The 17,863-nt window shown below is 43.6% G+C and overlaps 1 protein-coding gene and 1 long non-coding RNA gene across 3 annotated transcripts in view; one reads left to right on the top strand and one right to left on the bottom strand.

The window, feature by feature from the left end:
* The window catches only part of LOC110148326 (uncharacterized), a 47,485-nt gene that overhangs the window by 12,729 nt on the left and 16,893 nt on the right, over positions 1-17,863 (top strand). Inside the window, exons 2-4 of one of the 2 annotated variants that reach the window (XR_011489328.1) lie at positions 5,755-5,927; positions 8,110-8,249; positions 9,386-13,374. This is a non-coding gene — a long non-coding RNA (uncharacterized lncRNA). Of the gene's footprint in view, positions 1-5,754; positions 5,928-8,109; positions 8,250-9,385; positions 13,375-17,863 lie in introns of those variants that run through there. The other variant, XR_011489327.1, reaches the window with a different exon arrangement.
* OTOR (otoraplin) lies at positions 13,636-16,379 on the bottom strand. Its single transcript, XM_020910263.2, has 4 exons — positions 16,235-16,379; positions 15,729-15,868; positions 14,696-14,806; positions 13,636-13,797 (listed from the first exon to the last, which is right to left on the bottom strand). Exons 1-4 carry the CDS (start codon positions 16,347-16,349, stop codon positions 13,774-13,776), a joined length of 390 nt encoding a protein of 129 aa, XP_020765922.2. The 5' UTR covers positions 16,350-16,379; the 3' UTR covers positions 13,636-13,773.

The following is a 17,863-nucleotide window of genomic DNA, read 5'->3' as shown; positions in this document are numbered from 1 at the left end:
GGGGAGGAGCTGTGAGGGGAGGGTGGCCATGAAAGGACATTCAAAGAGCTTCAGCGACTACATACCAACCAGTAAAACAGTATTTCAGGCTTCACTGATGGCTCAGTGATAAAGAATCCTCCTGCAGTGCAGGAGATGCAGAGGGCTCAGGTTCGATCCCTGGGTTTGGAAGATCGCCTGGAGGAGGGCCTGGCAGCCCACTCCAGTATTCTTGCCTGGAGAATCCCATGGACCGAGGAGCCCAGTGGGCTATCGTCCATGGGATCACAAAGAGTCGGACATGACTGAGCACAGCACAGCACAAAGCAGTGTTTCAAATATTTAACGAGCACCAGTGAATCTAGGAAAAATTAACTGCCCAACATAAATCTCAGAGAGGCAAAACCATTTGTTAAATCCGGGTATGTCAGAACATCATTTTTATAACAGGTAACAAGTCCAACAAGTTTCTGCGCGGCTTTGATTAAATCAGGTGAAGATGAGAAAAGGCGCTGGAACTTCTTGCTGTGGAGAATGTGGTCAGAGGCTCAGGAAAGCGCCAAACAGCATCCCAGCCTCTTCTTTCACTTGGTCCTTGGACAAATGTGTATTGTGACTGCTTCAAGGCTTGGTGATGTATCATACTTAACACTAAGAAAAGTGGAGTTTCTCACACCTGGGTGTCTTCCCCTGCAAGCTGCTAGCCATTCCTTCCTCAGGCAGAAAAGCACCTGTGCTACTGTACCTGTGAAATGCCAGGTTTCTGGCCCATAACAGGTTTAAGAGCGGCTGCTCTGATCCCCAGTCCACCTGTCCCCTGGGGAAATAGGACCCAGGTCTGGCAATCTGGAACTGGGAACAGGTGCCATGAAGGAGCAGGGCACTTAGCTCGGTTGTGCTGGGAAGAGGGCCTTGGGAGCTTTTTTCCTCTTTAAATTTGAGGCTGTGCCGAGGACCAGTCTAACTGCACTCCTTCAATTACACTTTCATCTTTGAGAATAATTGTAATTCTAAAACAGACACATGCACTTTTGAGACTTTGACAGAAGAAACAGATCTCCACTTAAAACCAGTCTTCTCCCCCTACTTTTTTCTTTTTTTAATACCTGTTCCAAGCTGTTTTTATCTTTCTCATTATATTTTGGTTTGCCCTTTAAGTAAAGACCTTTCTTAACCTAGTGGCCATTTTATTCAGTTTCCCGACCTGAGAAAATGTTCCCTGCCTGTGGAGTACTAGGGCGTTAAGCCAGTGTTTGCCTAACCTTTGCTTCAAGCATCATCTTACCTTTTAATAAAACACACTCCAAAGGCTTCACTACAGGTTTTTCGTAGCTCAGAGTTGTGTTCATACCAGGAAGAGGAGAAATTAAAGAACTATCTTGTTTGAGTAGTAAGTCCTACCATGATGAATCTGAAAGTGATGCGGGTCTGGAAGTCAAATAGTATTCTGTCTTCCCTGCAGGGATGGGAGCTTATGGGGAGTTCTGACCATGGACAGCTTAGAATGCTTGCCCTTCTGAAGTGGGAATAGCTTGGGACAAACCTGAGCTGTTGGGAGGGGAAGCTATTTTGGCTTTTCTCTATTTAGGAGTGGGCTGGGCTGGAACCTGAAGGGAAGAATCCCAACCTTCTACCACCCTGTCTTCCACCATCTCTCCTTAGTGGAGGAGGAATTGTAAATCTGAGTGTCAGATGGCAAGACACTCACTGTGCCAAGCCCTACTCCTGCATGAGGACCGCTGGGCTTATAAGACATATGGCTCTGCCAGCTCCTTCTTTTTCATCTCCTACATCTTTGCACGCCAGGCTTTCTTACATTCAGTTTTGCTTCTGGCTTCTCTGGAGAGGGTGTGCCTGTTGAGGATAGAACTGGTTGTCTATCCTTTTTGTCTTGGTTTTGGTTTCCCCGAGAAACAGACCCAGAAACAAGGATAGGAATAGAAGTAATTTCTTAGAGAGGTGATTCCAGGGATCAAGATAGGGGAGTGGGAAAGTGACAGGGGAGAAGAAGAGACAACCACAAAGAGTGTGTTATCAAGGCAGTCATCCCTGTAGGCACCTGGACCTCAGTTTCACTCGGAACCTCTGGCAGATACAGCTAGGAGTTATCCCCTCCAAGGGTGAGGTGCTGATAAACAATACACCAACGCTTTCAGTCACTGGTTAAGGGATCCTTCTGTGGGCCTGCGTGTTAATTTGATTCAGTCATTTCTGATTCTTTACGACCCTATAGACTATAGCCCACTAGGTTCCCCTGTCCATGGGATTCTCCAGGCAAGAATATTAGTGTGGGTTCCCATGCCCTCCTCGAGGGGATCTGCCCAACCCAGGGATTGAACCTGCGTCTCCTGCATTGCAGGCAGATTTTTTACCACTGAACCACCAGGGAAGCCCAAGGGATCCTTCTAGGGGGTGTCAAGCCTCTGGTACATCCAAACTGCCTGGAAGTGCAGAGCAAATTCAGCTGACCAAAAAGGCCATCATGCAAAGAGATGCAGCTGTCACAAAGCAGGTGTCAGGAGCACCTGCTCTTCTTTCTATCTATTGTTGTCACTTCTCCATCGAAGTTGAGGGGCCTCCACCATTTGTCCACACAGTCAGTTGAATCCTGTGCCACAGACCCAGGCGACCAGGACTCGAGGAAGCAAGAATGTGGAAACCTGGCTGCCCATCTGAGCCTCGCTCTTCAACCCTGCCTGTGGTGCAGAAGCCCTGTATGAGGAGATGCGGGCATCACTGGATGCTTGAAAGTAAACAAGTGATAGTGTGAGTGGCTCAGTCGTGTCCGACTCCTAGCGACCCCATGGACTGCAGCCCACCAGGCTTCTCCATCCATGGGGTTTTCCAGGCAAGAATACTGGGGTGGGGTGCCATTTCCTTCTCCAGGCTTTGGATGCTTGCCTAGTGGTTAACTGAGCTGATATTTTGCCACTCACTTGGTTCTTTCACCTTGTGGATGCCTCTCCCTTGGCAGGAATCTCAGGAGGGGAGAAGATGCGAGAGTATAGGATTTGGAGGACCCAAACCCAAATTCCAGCTCCTAGTGTGTATTTCAGCCTTCTTTTGCTTTCCTTCTTTTCAGATTGTCAATTTTAAAAACTGTCCTACTCTGTCACATGAAAGCAGGAGCTTTTACAGAGATGGGCAGGACTGTTTTCCTTCTTTTAAATTTAAATTCAATAGCAACTTCAAAAAAAACCCAAAAATCACACCAGCCCCTTCAAGCCATGAGCCAAGACAAGCAGAGGTTAAGTTTGGATTTTGTTCAAAAGTCTGCATTTGTATAAGCTTCCACTACGAGACGAAGTAACCGATTTTAAATTCAGCTGCTGCTGCTGCTGCTAAGTCGCTTCAGTCGTGTCCGACTCTGTGCGACCCTATAGACAGCAGCCCACCAGGCTCCCCCATCCCTGGGATTCTCCAGGCAGAGAACACTGGAGTGGGTTGCCATTTCCTTCTCCAATGAATGAAAGTGAAAAGTGAAAGTAGGCCTCCAATTGCATATCATTTTTAAACAAACCCACAATTCTAACAGATGAGAGCTGCATGGTGTACCTTTCTCCCCTTCTCAGCTTGGAAAGTCCCTTGCACATTTAGTTATTAATGTTTAAGTAAATTCCTCCTCTAAGGAATGAGAAATGTCAACATTAAGCTAAATGTTCACTGTTTAAATTTTAATTGTATCTACAAGTGTACAGAGACTCTGTAAATATAATTGTGTGCCTAGGAATCTCTCCCCAGAAAGGTTAAACAGGCTGACAACAGCAAAGGAGGGGAAATAAAGGGGAAAGGAGATCCATGTCAGGTAAAGGAAGCTAGCGCTGTTGAAATTGACAGTGCATATATTACCGAGGGGTAAGGGAGTGCTGTTTTTGCTTGAAAAATAATAGAACATTGTAATCATCTTTTGGAAGAAGCTGTAAAGCTAGGAGGTCATGATAGCTGTTTGAAAAGCAATCAAGCAGTCTCCTAGTCCTCCAGGAGTGAAAATAAATGCTGGAAGAAATGCAGATAGCCTGCAGCCCTCCTCCTGCCTCAGCCCTTCACTAGCCCTGAGCCCTTCCCCAGCTGATGAAGGTGTTTGGCGGAATGTTACACCGGGAGCTGGGGCGCGCATAGCTAGCTGCATGAAGCGGAAGGACTGTGTTTAAAATCAAGGAGAAAGGAATCTGCTGATGGTCGTCTGTAATAGGCGCATTGCAAAACGGAGGTTCCCTGTGCCGTGTCCTGTCGCTGGAAGGCGTGTAGGGATAAGCCCGCACAGACCCATTTCTCAGGTATCCAGCTCTACCTAATGGTTGCTTAGAAAAAAAAACACGCCTGGCTGAACTCGGACCAGACCATTGCTTAGGTTTTCCTAGGGTTTATTATCCTTTCAATGTTCATTTACTGATGAATATCACCCCTCACAGTAGACGTTCTTAACCTGGACGCTATCGCCCTGTGGCTCTGGCTCACTCTCCGCTGGGGCCTTCTTGCGTTTAATGGATGTTGAGCAGCATTGCCGGCCTCTACCTGCTAGAGGCCAGTAGTGGCCTCATCCACTTGTGACAATCAAAAATGTCTCTGGATGCAAATCAACTTACAGAGACAGACTTACATAGAACAGACTCACATAGTTCCCAAATGGAGAAGTGGGTGGGGAAAGGATAAATTAGGAGTTTGGATTAGCAGATACAAACTACTCTATACAAAATAGGTAAAATGTACAGCACAGGGAACTCTGCTCAATGTTATGTGGCAGTCTCGGTGGGAGGGGACTTTGGGGGAGAAGGGATACATGTATATGTGTGGCCGACTCCCTTGCCATTCACCTGAAACTTTCACAACTTTGTTAACTGGCTATACCCCAATACAAAATATAAAGTTTGGAAAAAATATCCTACTCTATAGCACACAGAACTACACTCAATGTCTTGTAATGACCTATTGATGTAATGGAAAAGAATCTGAAAATTTACATATATATTTATATAACTGAATCATTTTGCTCTACACCTGAAATTAACACAGCATTGTAAATCAACTATGCTTCAGTAAAAAGAAAAATGTCTCCAGACATCGCCAAGTGTCTCCAAGATTGAGGTATGGGGTCAAAATGCGCTCAATAGAGAACTGCCCTATTAGCTCAAGTAGAAATCTAGACTTTTTCTTTTCTTTGATCATATTACTGTGTGATGTTGTGGATAGCATGTTACTTGAATCCAGGGTGTCTAACTGCATTCCCCGCCCCCACATTATCAAAAAAGTGATCTTGGACATTGAGTCCTATGCCTTCAGCCACCCCCATTACACCTCTGCAGGGGAGTGGGTGTCATGTTAACTGTCTAGAGAAGTGTCTACTCTGAGCTCAAGGTGCTATTCCTGCTTTCCTACAAATGAATTAAATCAACTAAAACAATCTATAAACTCTGCAGGGCTCCATCATTAAGGCAAACATACAAAATGAGTCAAAGTGAAAAGTCAGCTTTCCCCTGAAGTGTGACTTTTTAAATTAGTTGAATTGATTACAAGGTCAGCAATAATGGCGTATTAACACCACCCTGATCCATGCCGTGTGACGGGCAGATTTTAAGAGTGTGGGTGATGGAGGGGAGGGTGGAGTGTGTAGTCGAGTCCATTCCAGGAGGTGATTCTGGATGCTGTGAAGGAGACTCACCCTGACTTGCAGACTCAAGTTTAAAAATTTCTCTCTGTATGCCAGACCCCACGTCCACCACTAGATGTCACCCTGGTCCCACCAAAGTTTCTCACTAACGCACATGATCGTTTCAGGGTCCATGGAAGCCGTGAAGAAGGAAATGAAAGGCCTGATGAGCTGCCTCTTGCCCACAAATGATGCCGTAGGTACAGGATGCTGTGAGGATGAAGTGAAATGGAGCACACTGTGCGGAGCTGGGCTGCAGCAGATAAAGCCGGTGCTCGCCCCAAACGCCCTGAAAGTCCCCGTAAGTGTTGTTGTGTACCTCAGCACCTAAATGCAGAGAGAACCAGAACTGCCTCGAGGTGATATCCCCCCACTGCAACCTTTAAATAAGATCAGTGGGCCAGAAGAACATTCAGCTTCTCCACTGGGTCCCTATGGCCCCTAAGACGTCACTTTCTGCACCTGAGCCCCAGGTGGGACGAGGCAGAAGCCAGGGCTCCAAGGCGTTGCCAGGTTTGCTCCTTGTTTAACTCCGGCCCTGCCCTGCGGCCCCTGTCTCCCTCACCTGCTTCTCCTGGGAGTCATTCTTCCTTCAGCCACTGTCCATGAACCCTCATCTCAGGGTCAGCTTCTGGGGAACCTCCTCTAAGATACTGGTTTACAGTTGATACGCAAAATAGTTGGTTCCTTTCCCCACGATCATCTATCTGTCTGCTTCAGGTAACAGTGGGGTTTGGAAACTCAATTACCCAGGGTTGTCCCAGCACCCCCTGCCTTTTTGTGCAGGAAGACCAGCATTGCCAGTCTATCCGGGTGACCCACTCTACGTCTACTGTCCCCCGAGCCCGGCTGAGACTGGCTCTGGGAACCAATGTGTCTCTTGTAGTCTTTGGGAGTCAAGGCTCAGGCTTTTGTCTGTTGATCCGTTTGTGCTGGCATTGATACCAGTACCTTCCAGCTCAGGGAAAGATCCAGAGGCAGACGATACAACCCTTAAGTCATTCCGGAGGCAGGAGGGGCAAGAGGGAGAAGCGGCAGGAGGGCGTTAACGAGGGCTGAGTGACTGTGGGTCCCGGGACCACGACTCAGGGTTCCGCCTTGGGTTGGTGAAAATCTGAAAGCTGGCATGGGGTTGTTTTTAAAAGTAACTTTACTTCGTTCAGTTTATTGGCTGCACCACAGGGCTTGTGGGATCTTAGTTCCCTTACCAGGGATTGAACCCATACCCTTGGCATTGGAAGCGTGGAGTTTTAACCACTGAACCACAAGGGAAGTCCATGATTTTTTTTCCCCAGCTTGACATAGGATGGCTCAAACAAATTAACATTCCCATCTCAACTGGTTCATTTGGCCAGAATAAACTCACATGCTGCAGCAAATAGGGAGAAGGAAGAGGGAAGGTAAGAAGAAATGGGGTGGGGGAGAAGGAGGGGGAGATTCAACAGCTCAAGCTCATTTTTTATCTCCCAACCATACTGACTTTAGTGTAGCTTACTCTTGAGAAAAATGATTAAAACAATTGCTCACAGGTGACAGAAAAGTCATTTCCATTTAGAAAAATATTTAAATCATGGTTTGGGGAACATTCTCTGTCTTTGTTAAGAATGGGTTAGAGTGTAGGTTATATAAAGCTTGTGGATCAATAGATCATTTTCCTGATTAAATTACCTCTACACTGTGGTTTTTGTAGGTGATACAGCTGAGAAGACACCATACCGTGGAAAGGCCTTTAAGTCATAAAAATTGTATTTCAAGGGTACAACATGGAATAGTATTAGTTTGTGTGATTTCCCTTTCTCTTTGCTGCCCCACCCCCATCAGCGTTCAGATATATAAGGCTGCTGGTTGAAGAAATGAGTTTTTTTTTTTTCTTTGTAGTGCTTGCTCCTATGTCTTCTCTCCATATGGAGCTGAAATACCCACTCCCTCCAGAGATTTGTTTACATGTGACATGAATGAACCTTCCTATTTCCCTGTATGGAATTGAGGGCACGGCCAATAAACTTGAGAAACAATAAATGCCCACACTTATCAAGGGTCAGGAGCCCATGATGCTAAGAGTGCTGGCACCTTCAATTTACCTCTTTTCTAAGCGTATGAAATATGCTAGGGTTTTCTAAAACTTGACTGTGCAAAAACCACTGCTGAATTTAACCACACTGTGAACATTGAACGAAGTCAACTGTGACTCAAGTATTTTTTGCACAAACTGTGTCTTTACCAAAATCATCAGGGCAGGGAAGGAGGTGGGGACCCTAATAATCTGGGTTTTCTGGTAGAAGTTGACTGGAGGCTTGATTATCCTGACAATCACATCAGTAACTGTTTCACTTTGCCATTTCACATAGCAAGTCAGAAAAAAAAAAAAAAAAAAACATTGCTAGGACTGGTGGGGAAAGGGTTTTAAGAATTCACAGCTGGAAATTGAAAAACTGGGTCTCTATTCTTAAAATCTGATGGAGATTCTGATTTACCTTTTGCAGGTTTGCAGAGAGCAAAAGCAGCTTGCCCAACCACAGGCCCCTTAAACAAGAGATACGACTTTTAACATAAAGGAATGCTATTACAGCAGGAATGTGCTGCCCAACGGCAGGAAGAGATGAGCTCATCGTGTTTTCAGCAGGTAATGAAAGTGGTGCCTTAAATTGCCCTTACCATTTGCTGAATGTTTGTTCCAGGGAAATAGCCAAGAAAGGGAATTCTACAGCCTGTTCTCTGAAAATGAGGTGCCTCACAGATCTATGGGCCCATTAATTAGGTCAGTCTTTGATAGTTTCTGCAGGACAGCAAGGGATTTACTCTGAAAGACCTCTAGCCACTTCTTTATTAGTCATCCCAAGGATATGTCACAACTGCGAGCACTCAGAAGGAGCGGCTAAAATCAAGCGAAGTCGCTCTTGGCTGGACATCAGATAGCAGGGAGAGTCTGATGGCCTCCTGCCATTGGCAATATCCTTTGAGGACTCGGGAGGGTGACAGCGGGAAGGACTCTAAGAAAGAGGGCATTGAGGCTTATAAGGGAACAGTATCTCCCTGGTGCCCAGGTGTTTTTCAACATCTCTTTGACAGAGCACCAGAAACATTTCCCCGGTAATGAAGGTAGGAAAGAGGTGCTATCCTAGACGTTAAATATAACATTTGTCAAGCTTGTGTATGTGTGTGTCTGCATCTTCATGCTAAGTATTTGCAGAATGCCTTGCTAACAACTTCCAAAAACCTATGGAGAAAGACGGAAGTGTTCTGGAAATAAAAGATGCACAAGATATACTTTTGATTCACTTAGAAAAATCTGTAGTTCTTCCAAGGTTTCAAAATGTTTTATGCTTTAAAAAAAAAAAGTATTTATTTGGCTGTGTCCAGCCTTAGTTGCGGCGTGTGGGACCTTTGTTGAAGCATACAGGATCTTTTGTGGGGCGCACGGACTCTCTAGTTGTGGGGCAGGGGCTCAGTAGTTCTGGCCTACAGGCTTAGTTGCTCCTCAGAATGTGGGCTCTTGGCTCCCAGACCAACGATGGAAGCCGTGTCCCCTGCATTACAAGGCAGATTCTTAACACCTGGACCACCAGGGAAGTCCCTCAAAAAGATTTTAAAGGCCTCTCATTTCGAAGTTAATTTTACTAATGTTTATTACACACCTCCTTTGTACTGTGCACTGTGCTGGGTGATTTTACAAACAGTATCTCATTTAATTTAATCCCCTTAATCACCCGCACAGTTAGTTACTGTTATCTTCAAAGACATTGTTATTCCCATGTGTAGATGAGTAAAATGGGAAGCAAGAATTTCAATGACATGAACCTGGTGACAAACAGCAGAAGTCTGAGCCAGCGTCCCACGTGATAAGGAAGAGGCTCGAGGGGTCTGAAATCTACTACGATTCCATTGCAGAAGTTCCACTGGCTTTGACATAACACGAGGAACCAGCCAAATGCAGCCTGTTTAGATTACTTGTATTTACTGTATTTGCGGTAACAAAGATGTATCACATATAACGTTATGCATCCTAGTAATCTATCCAGAATAACCTCCTCCTTAGTATGCATTCTGACCCTTGCATGCCTTTTTAGAAAGTGAGTGGAAACCACAGTACCTCAGTCTCCACGTGGGTCCCTGTTGTGTTCCGAGGAGGTGTTCTCTCTCCCCAGTGGCCCCTGGGCTGTCGTGTGCTTTGGATCTTATACAAGGCTTTCAGCAGAAGGAGGGTCGGAATGTCTGGCCAGGGACTTGAGCTTCCCACCTCCAGAGAGCAGAGGGACAGCATATGGCCTGGCAGATACAGCGACTCCCTCAAGCTGTGGACCCCAGGGACTCACGCTCTGGTGGGGCACTCCTCCCCCACCAGAGGTGGATTTCCCAAGAGGCGCTGCTGTTTACACCCCTGCTAGGATGGAGGTACATAAATGAGACAACCCTAATATGATTAGTTTACACGTGGACACTTATCTGACTCTAGGTCTCATGGTGAGCCATACGCATACACATACATGTTGATCTTTCTAAGATGTGGTGACCTTACATGCTGATGCTGATGAATGGCTGTGACCAGAATTGGGACCTCAAATCTAAATTATACACACAATATGTAAAAGAACATATATGTAAAAGTACATATGGCAGAGTTAAATAAACAAAAAATAGTCTTAAAAAAATTATACACACATATTTCATACCATGTCCCTGATGGCTGGTGAAATGACTTGGGACTGTCAGACAATTTTAGATGATTTTTTTTTAAATTAAACTACAAAAAAGTATGCAGTCTGGAAGGTGTTCCAAATATCTTTGCTGTAGATGTTCCAGATGGTCTGATGGGGAAATGCATTGTCTGATCAGTGAAGCATCTGGTAGGTTACAGCACAAGTGTAGGAGTGAAGGGCATTGTCCATGGAAATCCTCTCGGGTCAGCTCGGGTCGCTTAGGGGTCCTACCGTGTGCAGACCCTGTGCACACATTGTATTTAAACCTTGCCGCAACTCAGCCACGAAGTTGTCATTAATCCCTTTTATTATTTATTTTGTATTTATTTTTGAAAACCTTTTTATTTTATACTCAGGTATAGCCAGTTAACAAGGTTGTGATAGCTTCAGGCGGACAGCAAAGGGACTCGGCCATACACATACATGTACCCCCTCTCCCTCATACTCCCCTCCCATCCAGGCTGCCAGAAAACATGAGCAGAATCCCCTGTGCTTTACAGTAGGACTTTGTTGGTCTTCCATTTAAAATATAGCAGTGTTCACGTGTTGATCCCAAGCTCCTTAACTACCCCTTCCTCCCGTCCTTCCCCACTGGCAACCGTAAGTTTGTTCTCTAAGTCTGCATTTTTTATTATTATTATTATTATTATTTTTGCCACACCACGTGGCATGTGGGATCTTAGTTCCCCAACCAGCAATTGAACTCATTGATCCTGCCTTGGAAGCATGGGGTCTTAACCACTAGGCTGTCCGGGAAGTCTGCAACCCCTCTTACAGTCAAGAAAATGGAGGTTCCTCGAGGTTAGGACCTTACTCAAGCACATGCACAGCTAGGAAACAGCAGCATGAAGCTGTGCGGCCCACGCTCTCCCTGGGTGCCCTGGGCTCTGCTTTCATCACCCAGCTTTTCTGAGCCATCAATCCCACATATCCTTTGAAAAAGATTTCAAGTTTTTGCCTGCCAGCACCCACCATTCCCTGACTCTTCTCACCTTCAAGGGCTTTCTGTCCTGGCCTCATCCTGAACTGGTACCCACTTAAAAAAAAAAATTAACTATATAGTTTCAATTAAAAATTTTTTTTAATTTATTTGGCTGCACTAGGTCTTAGTTGTGGCTTGAGGAATCTTTTTTAGTTGAGATCTATGTGATTTATGTGAGATCAGTTCCCTGAGCAGGGCTCAAATATGGGCCTCTTGCATTAGGAGCATGGAGTCTTAGCCACCAGACCACCAGGGAGGTCCCTCACTTGCATTGGTACCCACTGCCCTGCCCGAGGCCATCTCCCACTCTCCCTAGTGGGCTTATGGAACCGACTTGTCTGTGCTACCCATGTCCAAATCTCATCTTATTTCCTTATCCTTCCATAAATCTTATGAATTAAATGTGTATGCTTTTTTCCTGTTCACCTGTCCTACAACAGTTTTAACTCTTAGGTCCAGCCACAGAGTCGAGAAGGGTAGAAGGAAGTTTTTCCCTTCCTACGATGTGTCGGTGAATCCCCGAGGGTCTTGTTAAGATGCTGGTTTTGATTCAGAAGGCCCACGGTGGGCCCTGAGACTCCATTTTCTAACCAGCTCCCAGGTGAGGCCCTTCCCCTACTGGTCCAGGGATGACTTTTTGCTTTCCCAGACCCTGGATGGTATTTAAAGTTCCTGCAAGAGCTTTCCTTCTTTTCCAGCAGGTAAGCCCCCAGGAGATTTGAATCAGTCAATGAGTTCTGAATTTCTGGATGAGACCAGTCCTGGGGGTGGGAGCAGATTTGGGCCAGGAGGGAACCTGGAGCTGGAGGCCCTGTACCTGCGGAGTGAGGCTGGATGCCTGAGACGGTGGATGGGGGTTCTGGGTGGGCTGAGCGCACAGTGGGGATACTGGATGTCTTGAGAGGTGATGGGGTATCTGGAAAGGGGAGGGGCGGCCAGCAAGTAAGAGGCAGATAGAAACAGAGGTTGGTTAAATGCCTCTTACCTTAAAATTGTGTTGAGAGATCTAGATGCTGCCTGAAACATTTTATGAATAAAGTGAGATACTAAAAAAAAAAAGGTAGGTTTGGGTTTAAGAGGCTTTTTCTTGGGGGGATACCATTTTATTTGACTGACTTCCATAAGAGTTTGGCAAAAACATATTCACCCAAAGTCACAGTGGACACAGCTGTAAAATCACCCTGGGGTCCAAGTCTCCAACCTGTCCTAAAAATCCTCCTCTCTATGCCTGTGGGATGATCAGACCCCAGAAAATGGGGACAAACCTCATTCCCAACTCCCACCTCCCAGACTTTCTATTCCTGAAGCTGAAAGTGTTTTTAAACATTTTTGACTCGGAAATTGTGAACATTTTTTAGTATAGCACAGGCGTTTTAATTATATGTAAACAAACAAACAAAAGCTCATGACTACATCAAAAGAATTACATTAGTAACACACAATCAAAGCTGATTTCCAGTTAACTGTGGAAAAACTTGTGGGTCCATCAGGATCACCAAACCTGCATCTCCTCACCAGATCTCTTAACATATTACCCTTGACTTAGGGAAGAGGAGATTCAAAGTTGAAATAGAAGTGGAGAAAATAACCCACAGACTTTTAAAAATTTTTTGATTTGAAGCTTGAATAATATCCAGTAATAGCACGTAATAAGGGGAAATTATTATATTACAAATATTTTGTAAAGTACCCCACCACCACTTAAACTAATTTAAAATTTAAAAGTTTAATTTAAATTTAAAATTACTTAAACTTTATTAGAATTAAAATATATTGAAATTAATATTTTACATTATTTAAAATTTGGGGGGAGGTAAATTTATTGTTTAGAAGGTAAAGTTATTCAACTGAAATAATTTGTGAGGCCTTTTTAAAAAAGAAATTTAGAAGCATAGTCCAAACAGTTCTTTTTCTCCTCCAGCAGCTTCACATCCCAAAGGCATCAAATATTAAAAGTAACAACAATCCTAGAATACTCCTTGATGACATAGTCCATTGGGGTACATTATAATACTGCAGTTGGCCAGAGAAACTAGTAGAAGACATCATGTCCAAAAAAAAAAAAAGAATCATGACCTTAAGTTTATTCAAGGATCCAAAGAGCTGGGAAGAATTACTATTTAGACATAACTATAAATGAACCATCTTCTAGTTGATCCCCTTGTAAGAAGAGGCTCTAAGCTGAAAAAATAATTCTCTGCTTTCAACTCACCCACTTGAGGCAAATATCATCCAGTTCCAGGTAGTCTGGAAGACTAGACCTGGAGAACATTCCCCCTCCTGTTTTCCTTTCCTTCTTCCTCCTTCACCCTCTCCTCTCCCCTCCCCTTTATTTGCCATCTCCAGCCCCAAGTCAAACCCTTGAAACAAAAGTCAGAAATTAGTGACATGTATTTTTTGGTGGTTTTTGTTTTTTTTCTTTATTTCTGATGTTTCCTTTCTATTGGCGAATTTTTTTTTCTAACTTCTTACTCGCAAAAGAAGTCAATATCCTAGGGGGAAGAAAAAAAGCAAAAAAAGACTGAGCTGAACATGCAGGACCAAAAAGCAGATGTAGATTCTTTATTTAAAACCATACATAATCAAAGGGAAATTTGGATTTAAAATAAGTAAAGCTTGAACCCCGAGAGTATGACACAAGTTTTACTTTAACTCAAAAACTACTTAAAATGAAGATTCTCAAATACACTTCTAATTTATGATTCTTTGACACATTCAAGTTCAATGCTAAGACACGATGACAAATGAGTTGCATTTGTGTAGGTTGGTCAAAGTTTTTTTTTTTTTTTAATAATTGCAAATATATTTATTATAATTTACAGGTTAACAAAGTTTTAAAGTTATTTCACACAGCAATTAGCTCCAGGAGAATCATTTCAAAATAACCACCTTGCAAAGTCACTCAAAAAGGATCTTTTATTTCTGTTCTGGTTATATAATACCCCAGGGCATTAGGAAAAGTACAATTCTTTTTCATACATAAGTAGAGTCTTTCTATCACAAAAACAGGCATTCAAATTTTTTCCAGAATGTTTTGATTTTATTAAATAAATAATAAATACAGGTGCTGATATTTTTCTCAGCCTGTCTTTAGCTGATAAGTGAGCCTGTCAGTAAGAGTTGGCTTGTTTCTTTGTGACATGGAGTCATTTTCAAAATAACTTACAACTGAAACACTTTCTCTAGTGATAGAGAGGGTTCACTAAACTTTCAACATTGATAGTAGCTATAAATGCCCCCCCCAAGTCTTGTTGTCTAGAGATATCACCCTTGGAAGTGGGGGGCTTTACTTGATGCAGCTTGTAAGTTGCATGATGCATCTTTTTACACCTGCCTACATCTACATTCTGAGTCCTTCTCTCCCCTCTCCCCAGCCCCAGAGATGCTTACCGTGGTAGGAACTTCCTTGGTGGCTTCTTGGTACACATGTTGTTCCTGGACCAAGTTGCTGGGAAAATAACCCACGGTTCCCATTTCATCCTCAGACTGATTGCCATAGACCTGAGTGCCCAGAAATGTAACAGAGAGGGGAAAGCGGCTGTGATACTCCTTTAGAAACCCTCAGGCATCCTCTTTGCTGTCCCCGAGAATCATATAACTACCAATGCCTTGCTTCTCAGCCTGGATTCTGGGGGGCACAGACCCAAATCTGAAGTTCATTCACAGCAACTAAGTCAACCCACAGAAACTGTGTGTCTATTCTTTTGTGGCCCACTCTTACTGGCCTACCTACTTTAGCATTTCTTTGTGCAGTCTGTGAGCTGCCCGGAAATCTTTTTTGGAACCCATAAATGAAGTCTGTATCTTTTTTTTTTAAAGTAAATAGACACTGTTATTTTAAAGAACTTTTAAAGGACGCTCCACATTTTTTAAAATTCAAATGAACAGATTCTTGAGTGCATTTCAGATTTAATTCTTCATTACTGGCGAATATATCTCTGGAGCTGGAGCTGCAGTGGAGGACAGTAAATCAGTTCAGCTTCATCCCTCCCCAGGGTCCACCCCTGCATGTTTTAACTGAAGAAAGCAGATTCTTTGGAGTGAAAGAGGGTGCTAAAGTTTCCTTAAAAATATTGAAATGTAGCCTGACTGCCAGCACACATGCCTTTTACTTGGCAAATCCACTCAAGTATTTTCGAATAAGGTTCAAACTCTTTGGGATGTTTACGCCCCCATGTGTTTGACTAGATTTTCTTGCCAAAACAGCAAATAAACCTACATTGGGTTTTGTGATGAAATTTTCTTTGTTTCTTTAAAATGCAATAAAAGCAAATATACATGAAGTTTTGCATAGCCACAGCTTCTCTATTGTTCTTAACAGCTAGTTTTAAATATTAAAAGGTCTCGAAGATAGGTAACAGAGGAACAGTTAAGGGCAACACATGTCAAGATATTTTATGTATTTTAAATAATCTCATCTTACGCTGCCAGCCCAGAATTCTCCAGCTTCATTTTCTTTTACCAGTTTTGAGTAAACATAGATCCGCTGCCCCTTTTTAACGTTAATGAATCTACAGTCTGGAGCATTGTAATCTTCTTGAGCTCTGGCCAGAGAAATAGTATCTGGAAGAAAAAAACCATGAAATAGTATCTAGAAGAAGAAAGCATTGACTCCTGGGTTTTAAAACAGTAAAAACCGCAGAGCATATCAGAAGACTAGGAAATCACAGTGACTAACACCTCCTGGTTTATCGCTCACATTCAATTCCAGAAGATAACTAAGGTTATTAAACAGCATTCAACAGAATCTTAGCCAAGTGAATTCTTCATGCTGAGACACAAAACGCACAGACCCGGAGAAAGGACGCTAATCGCATGCACATTAGGGAAGATTCACTTCCAAATGCAATTAGATTCTACGCTATTAGTGGATATTTCTTTTTCAATTATATAATAGAAAGGTAATAAAAGGCGTAAAAAAGTCCTTACAGACACACTCATCATCTGCACACAGCTTCTTGGAAGCAAGTCTGTCCATAAATATTCCATGCACGGCACATATGGCCACAAGACCTGGGAGGAAAAGGAACAACAGTCTTGCCATCTTCCTCCTTTGCTGGTTTTGCTTTCGCCCTTTGAGTGGAAGTGGAGACTGACTTCAGTGCTTCCTGTCTTTTATGTGAAAGCCAGACATCTGGGCGAGTCCCCCGCAGCCAATGGGGAGGTGGCTACCCATGCCTCGGCCTTCAAAGCAGTGACTGGGCTCTAGGGGTTATTTAGCATCGGATTTTCTAGAGAGACTCAAACGCTGTGTCTTTTTTTTACACACAAGTGCTATCCAAAATAGTCCACTATTTTAAAAACACTTTTTATTTTATAGTGAAGTATAGCCGATTACCAATTTTGTGATAGCTTCAGGTGGACAACAAGGGGACTCGGTCATACACACACATGTATCCCTTCTCCCCAGACTCTTCTCCCATCCAGGCTGCCACATAACATTGAGCAGAGTTCCCTGAGCTATACAGTACATCCTTGTTGGTTATCCATTTTAAATTCATTCTCGAAGTCTGTAGACCTATATCTGTTTTGTAAATAAGCTCATTTGTATCATTTCTTTTTAGATCCTTCATATAAAGGATGTCATACAGTATTTCTCCTTCTCTGACATACTTCACTCAGTATGACAATCCTCCTCCCTCGTTAGAGTCACTTTTGCTGTGGTTTATTGCATCAGGAAAACATTGTTGAAAGAACTATGAGAATCTTAAGTCATTCGAAAAATGTCTTTAGTTGAATCATCATGTCCTTTCAATGTATGAGAAGATGTACTAGCCATAGAAAACTGTTGAAAATGTGATATATATATCCTTAATACAAATTATTTTGATTAAACATCTAATAACATCTGGATTTATATAATAGATAAGTAGAGGATGCTTACATTGACAAATCATTCATGATGGGATCCTTAGGAGTCATGTATATCGGGTCAGACATGGATTGTAACAAGTTCAAGACCCTAGTAATGGAGGGAGATGGGGTAGGTGGTTTGGGAAAATGGAACTGACTTTTTTCTGCCTCCTGTCTTGGAGATTTTTGAAATTCAGTCTCCAATGTTTATGGCCAATAGAGAAGCGGGTAAAGCTGGAGGTTTGTGTTTCTCCCTGAACCCCATCCCTGCCTGGCCTACTTCCAGGCATCTTCCCTGTGGGAAGAGGGGCAGTGCCACGAGTCATCAGAGCTGAAGTGCTAATACTTGGCTCCATGCATTCAACAACTATTTCCAGAGCACCTGCTATGTGCCAGGCGCTGTTGTAGGCACTAGTGATAGAGTGAGTTTAAAAAGACCCGGTCCCTAGGGTTTACTATCGGGAGAAAGACACAATCGGCTGCTGCTTGTTGGAGGGTGTCTGGGGCCACTTCTCTCTCTTAAAGTGCCCCTCCCCCATTATTTCCAGGTTTTTTATTTTTGGCTGCACCATACAGTTTGTGCCATCTTAGTTCCCCGACCAGAGATCAAACCTGCACCCTCAGCAGTGAAAGCCTGGAGTCCCAACCACTGGACTGCCAGGGAATTCCCTAGAAATCATCTTTGAAAGCAGAAGGCCAGTGCGG

Source organism: Odocoileus virginianus, chromosome 9 (assembly GCF_023699985.2).
Source record: "Odocoileus virginianus isolate 20LAN1187 ecotype Illinois chromosome 9, Ovbor_1.2, whole genome shotgun sequence".
Taxonomy (NCBI): Eukaryota; Metazoa; Chordata; class Mammalia; order Artiodactyla; family Cervidae; genus Odocoileus; species Odocoileus virginianus.
Note: the sequence above shows the minus strand (reverse complement) of the source record. Positions and strands in the feature narration are given on the sequence as shown.

Coding starts and splice junctions, on each gene's coding strand:
- OTOR (XM_020910263.2), bottom strand. CDS start 16,349: ATGGCAAGACTGTTGTTCCTTTTCCTCCCAGGTCTTGTGGCCATATGT. Junction 14,807..15,728: donor GAGAATTCTGGGCTGGCAGC/GTAAGATGAGAT, acceptor CTGGGCACTCAG/GTCTATGGCAATCAGTCTGA. Junction 13,798..14,695: donor CCAAGGAAGTTCCTACCACG/GTAAGCATCTCT, acceptor TCTTCCCCCTAG/GATATTGACTTCTTTTGCGA.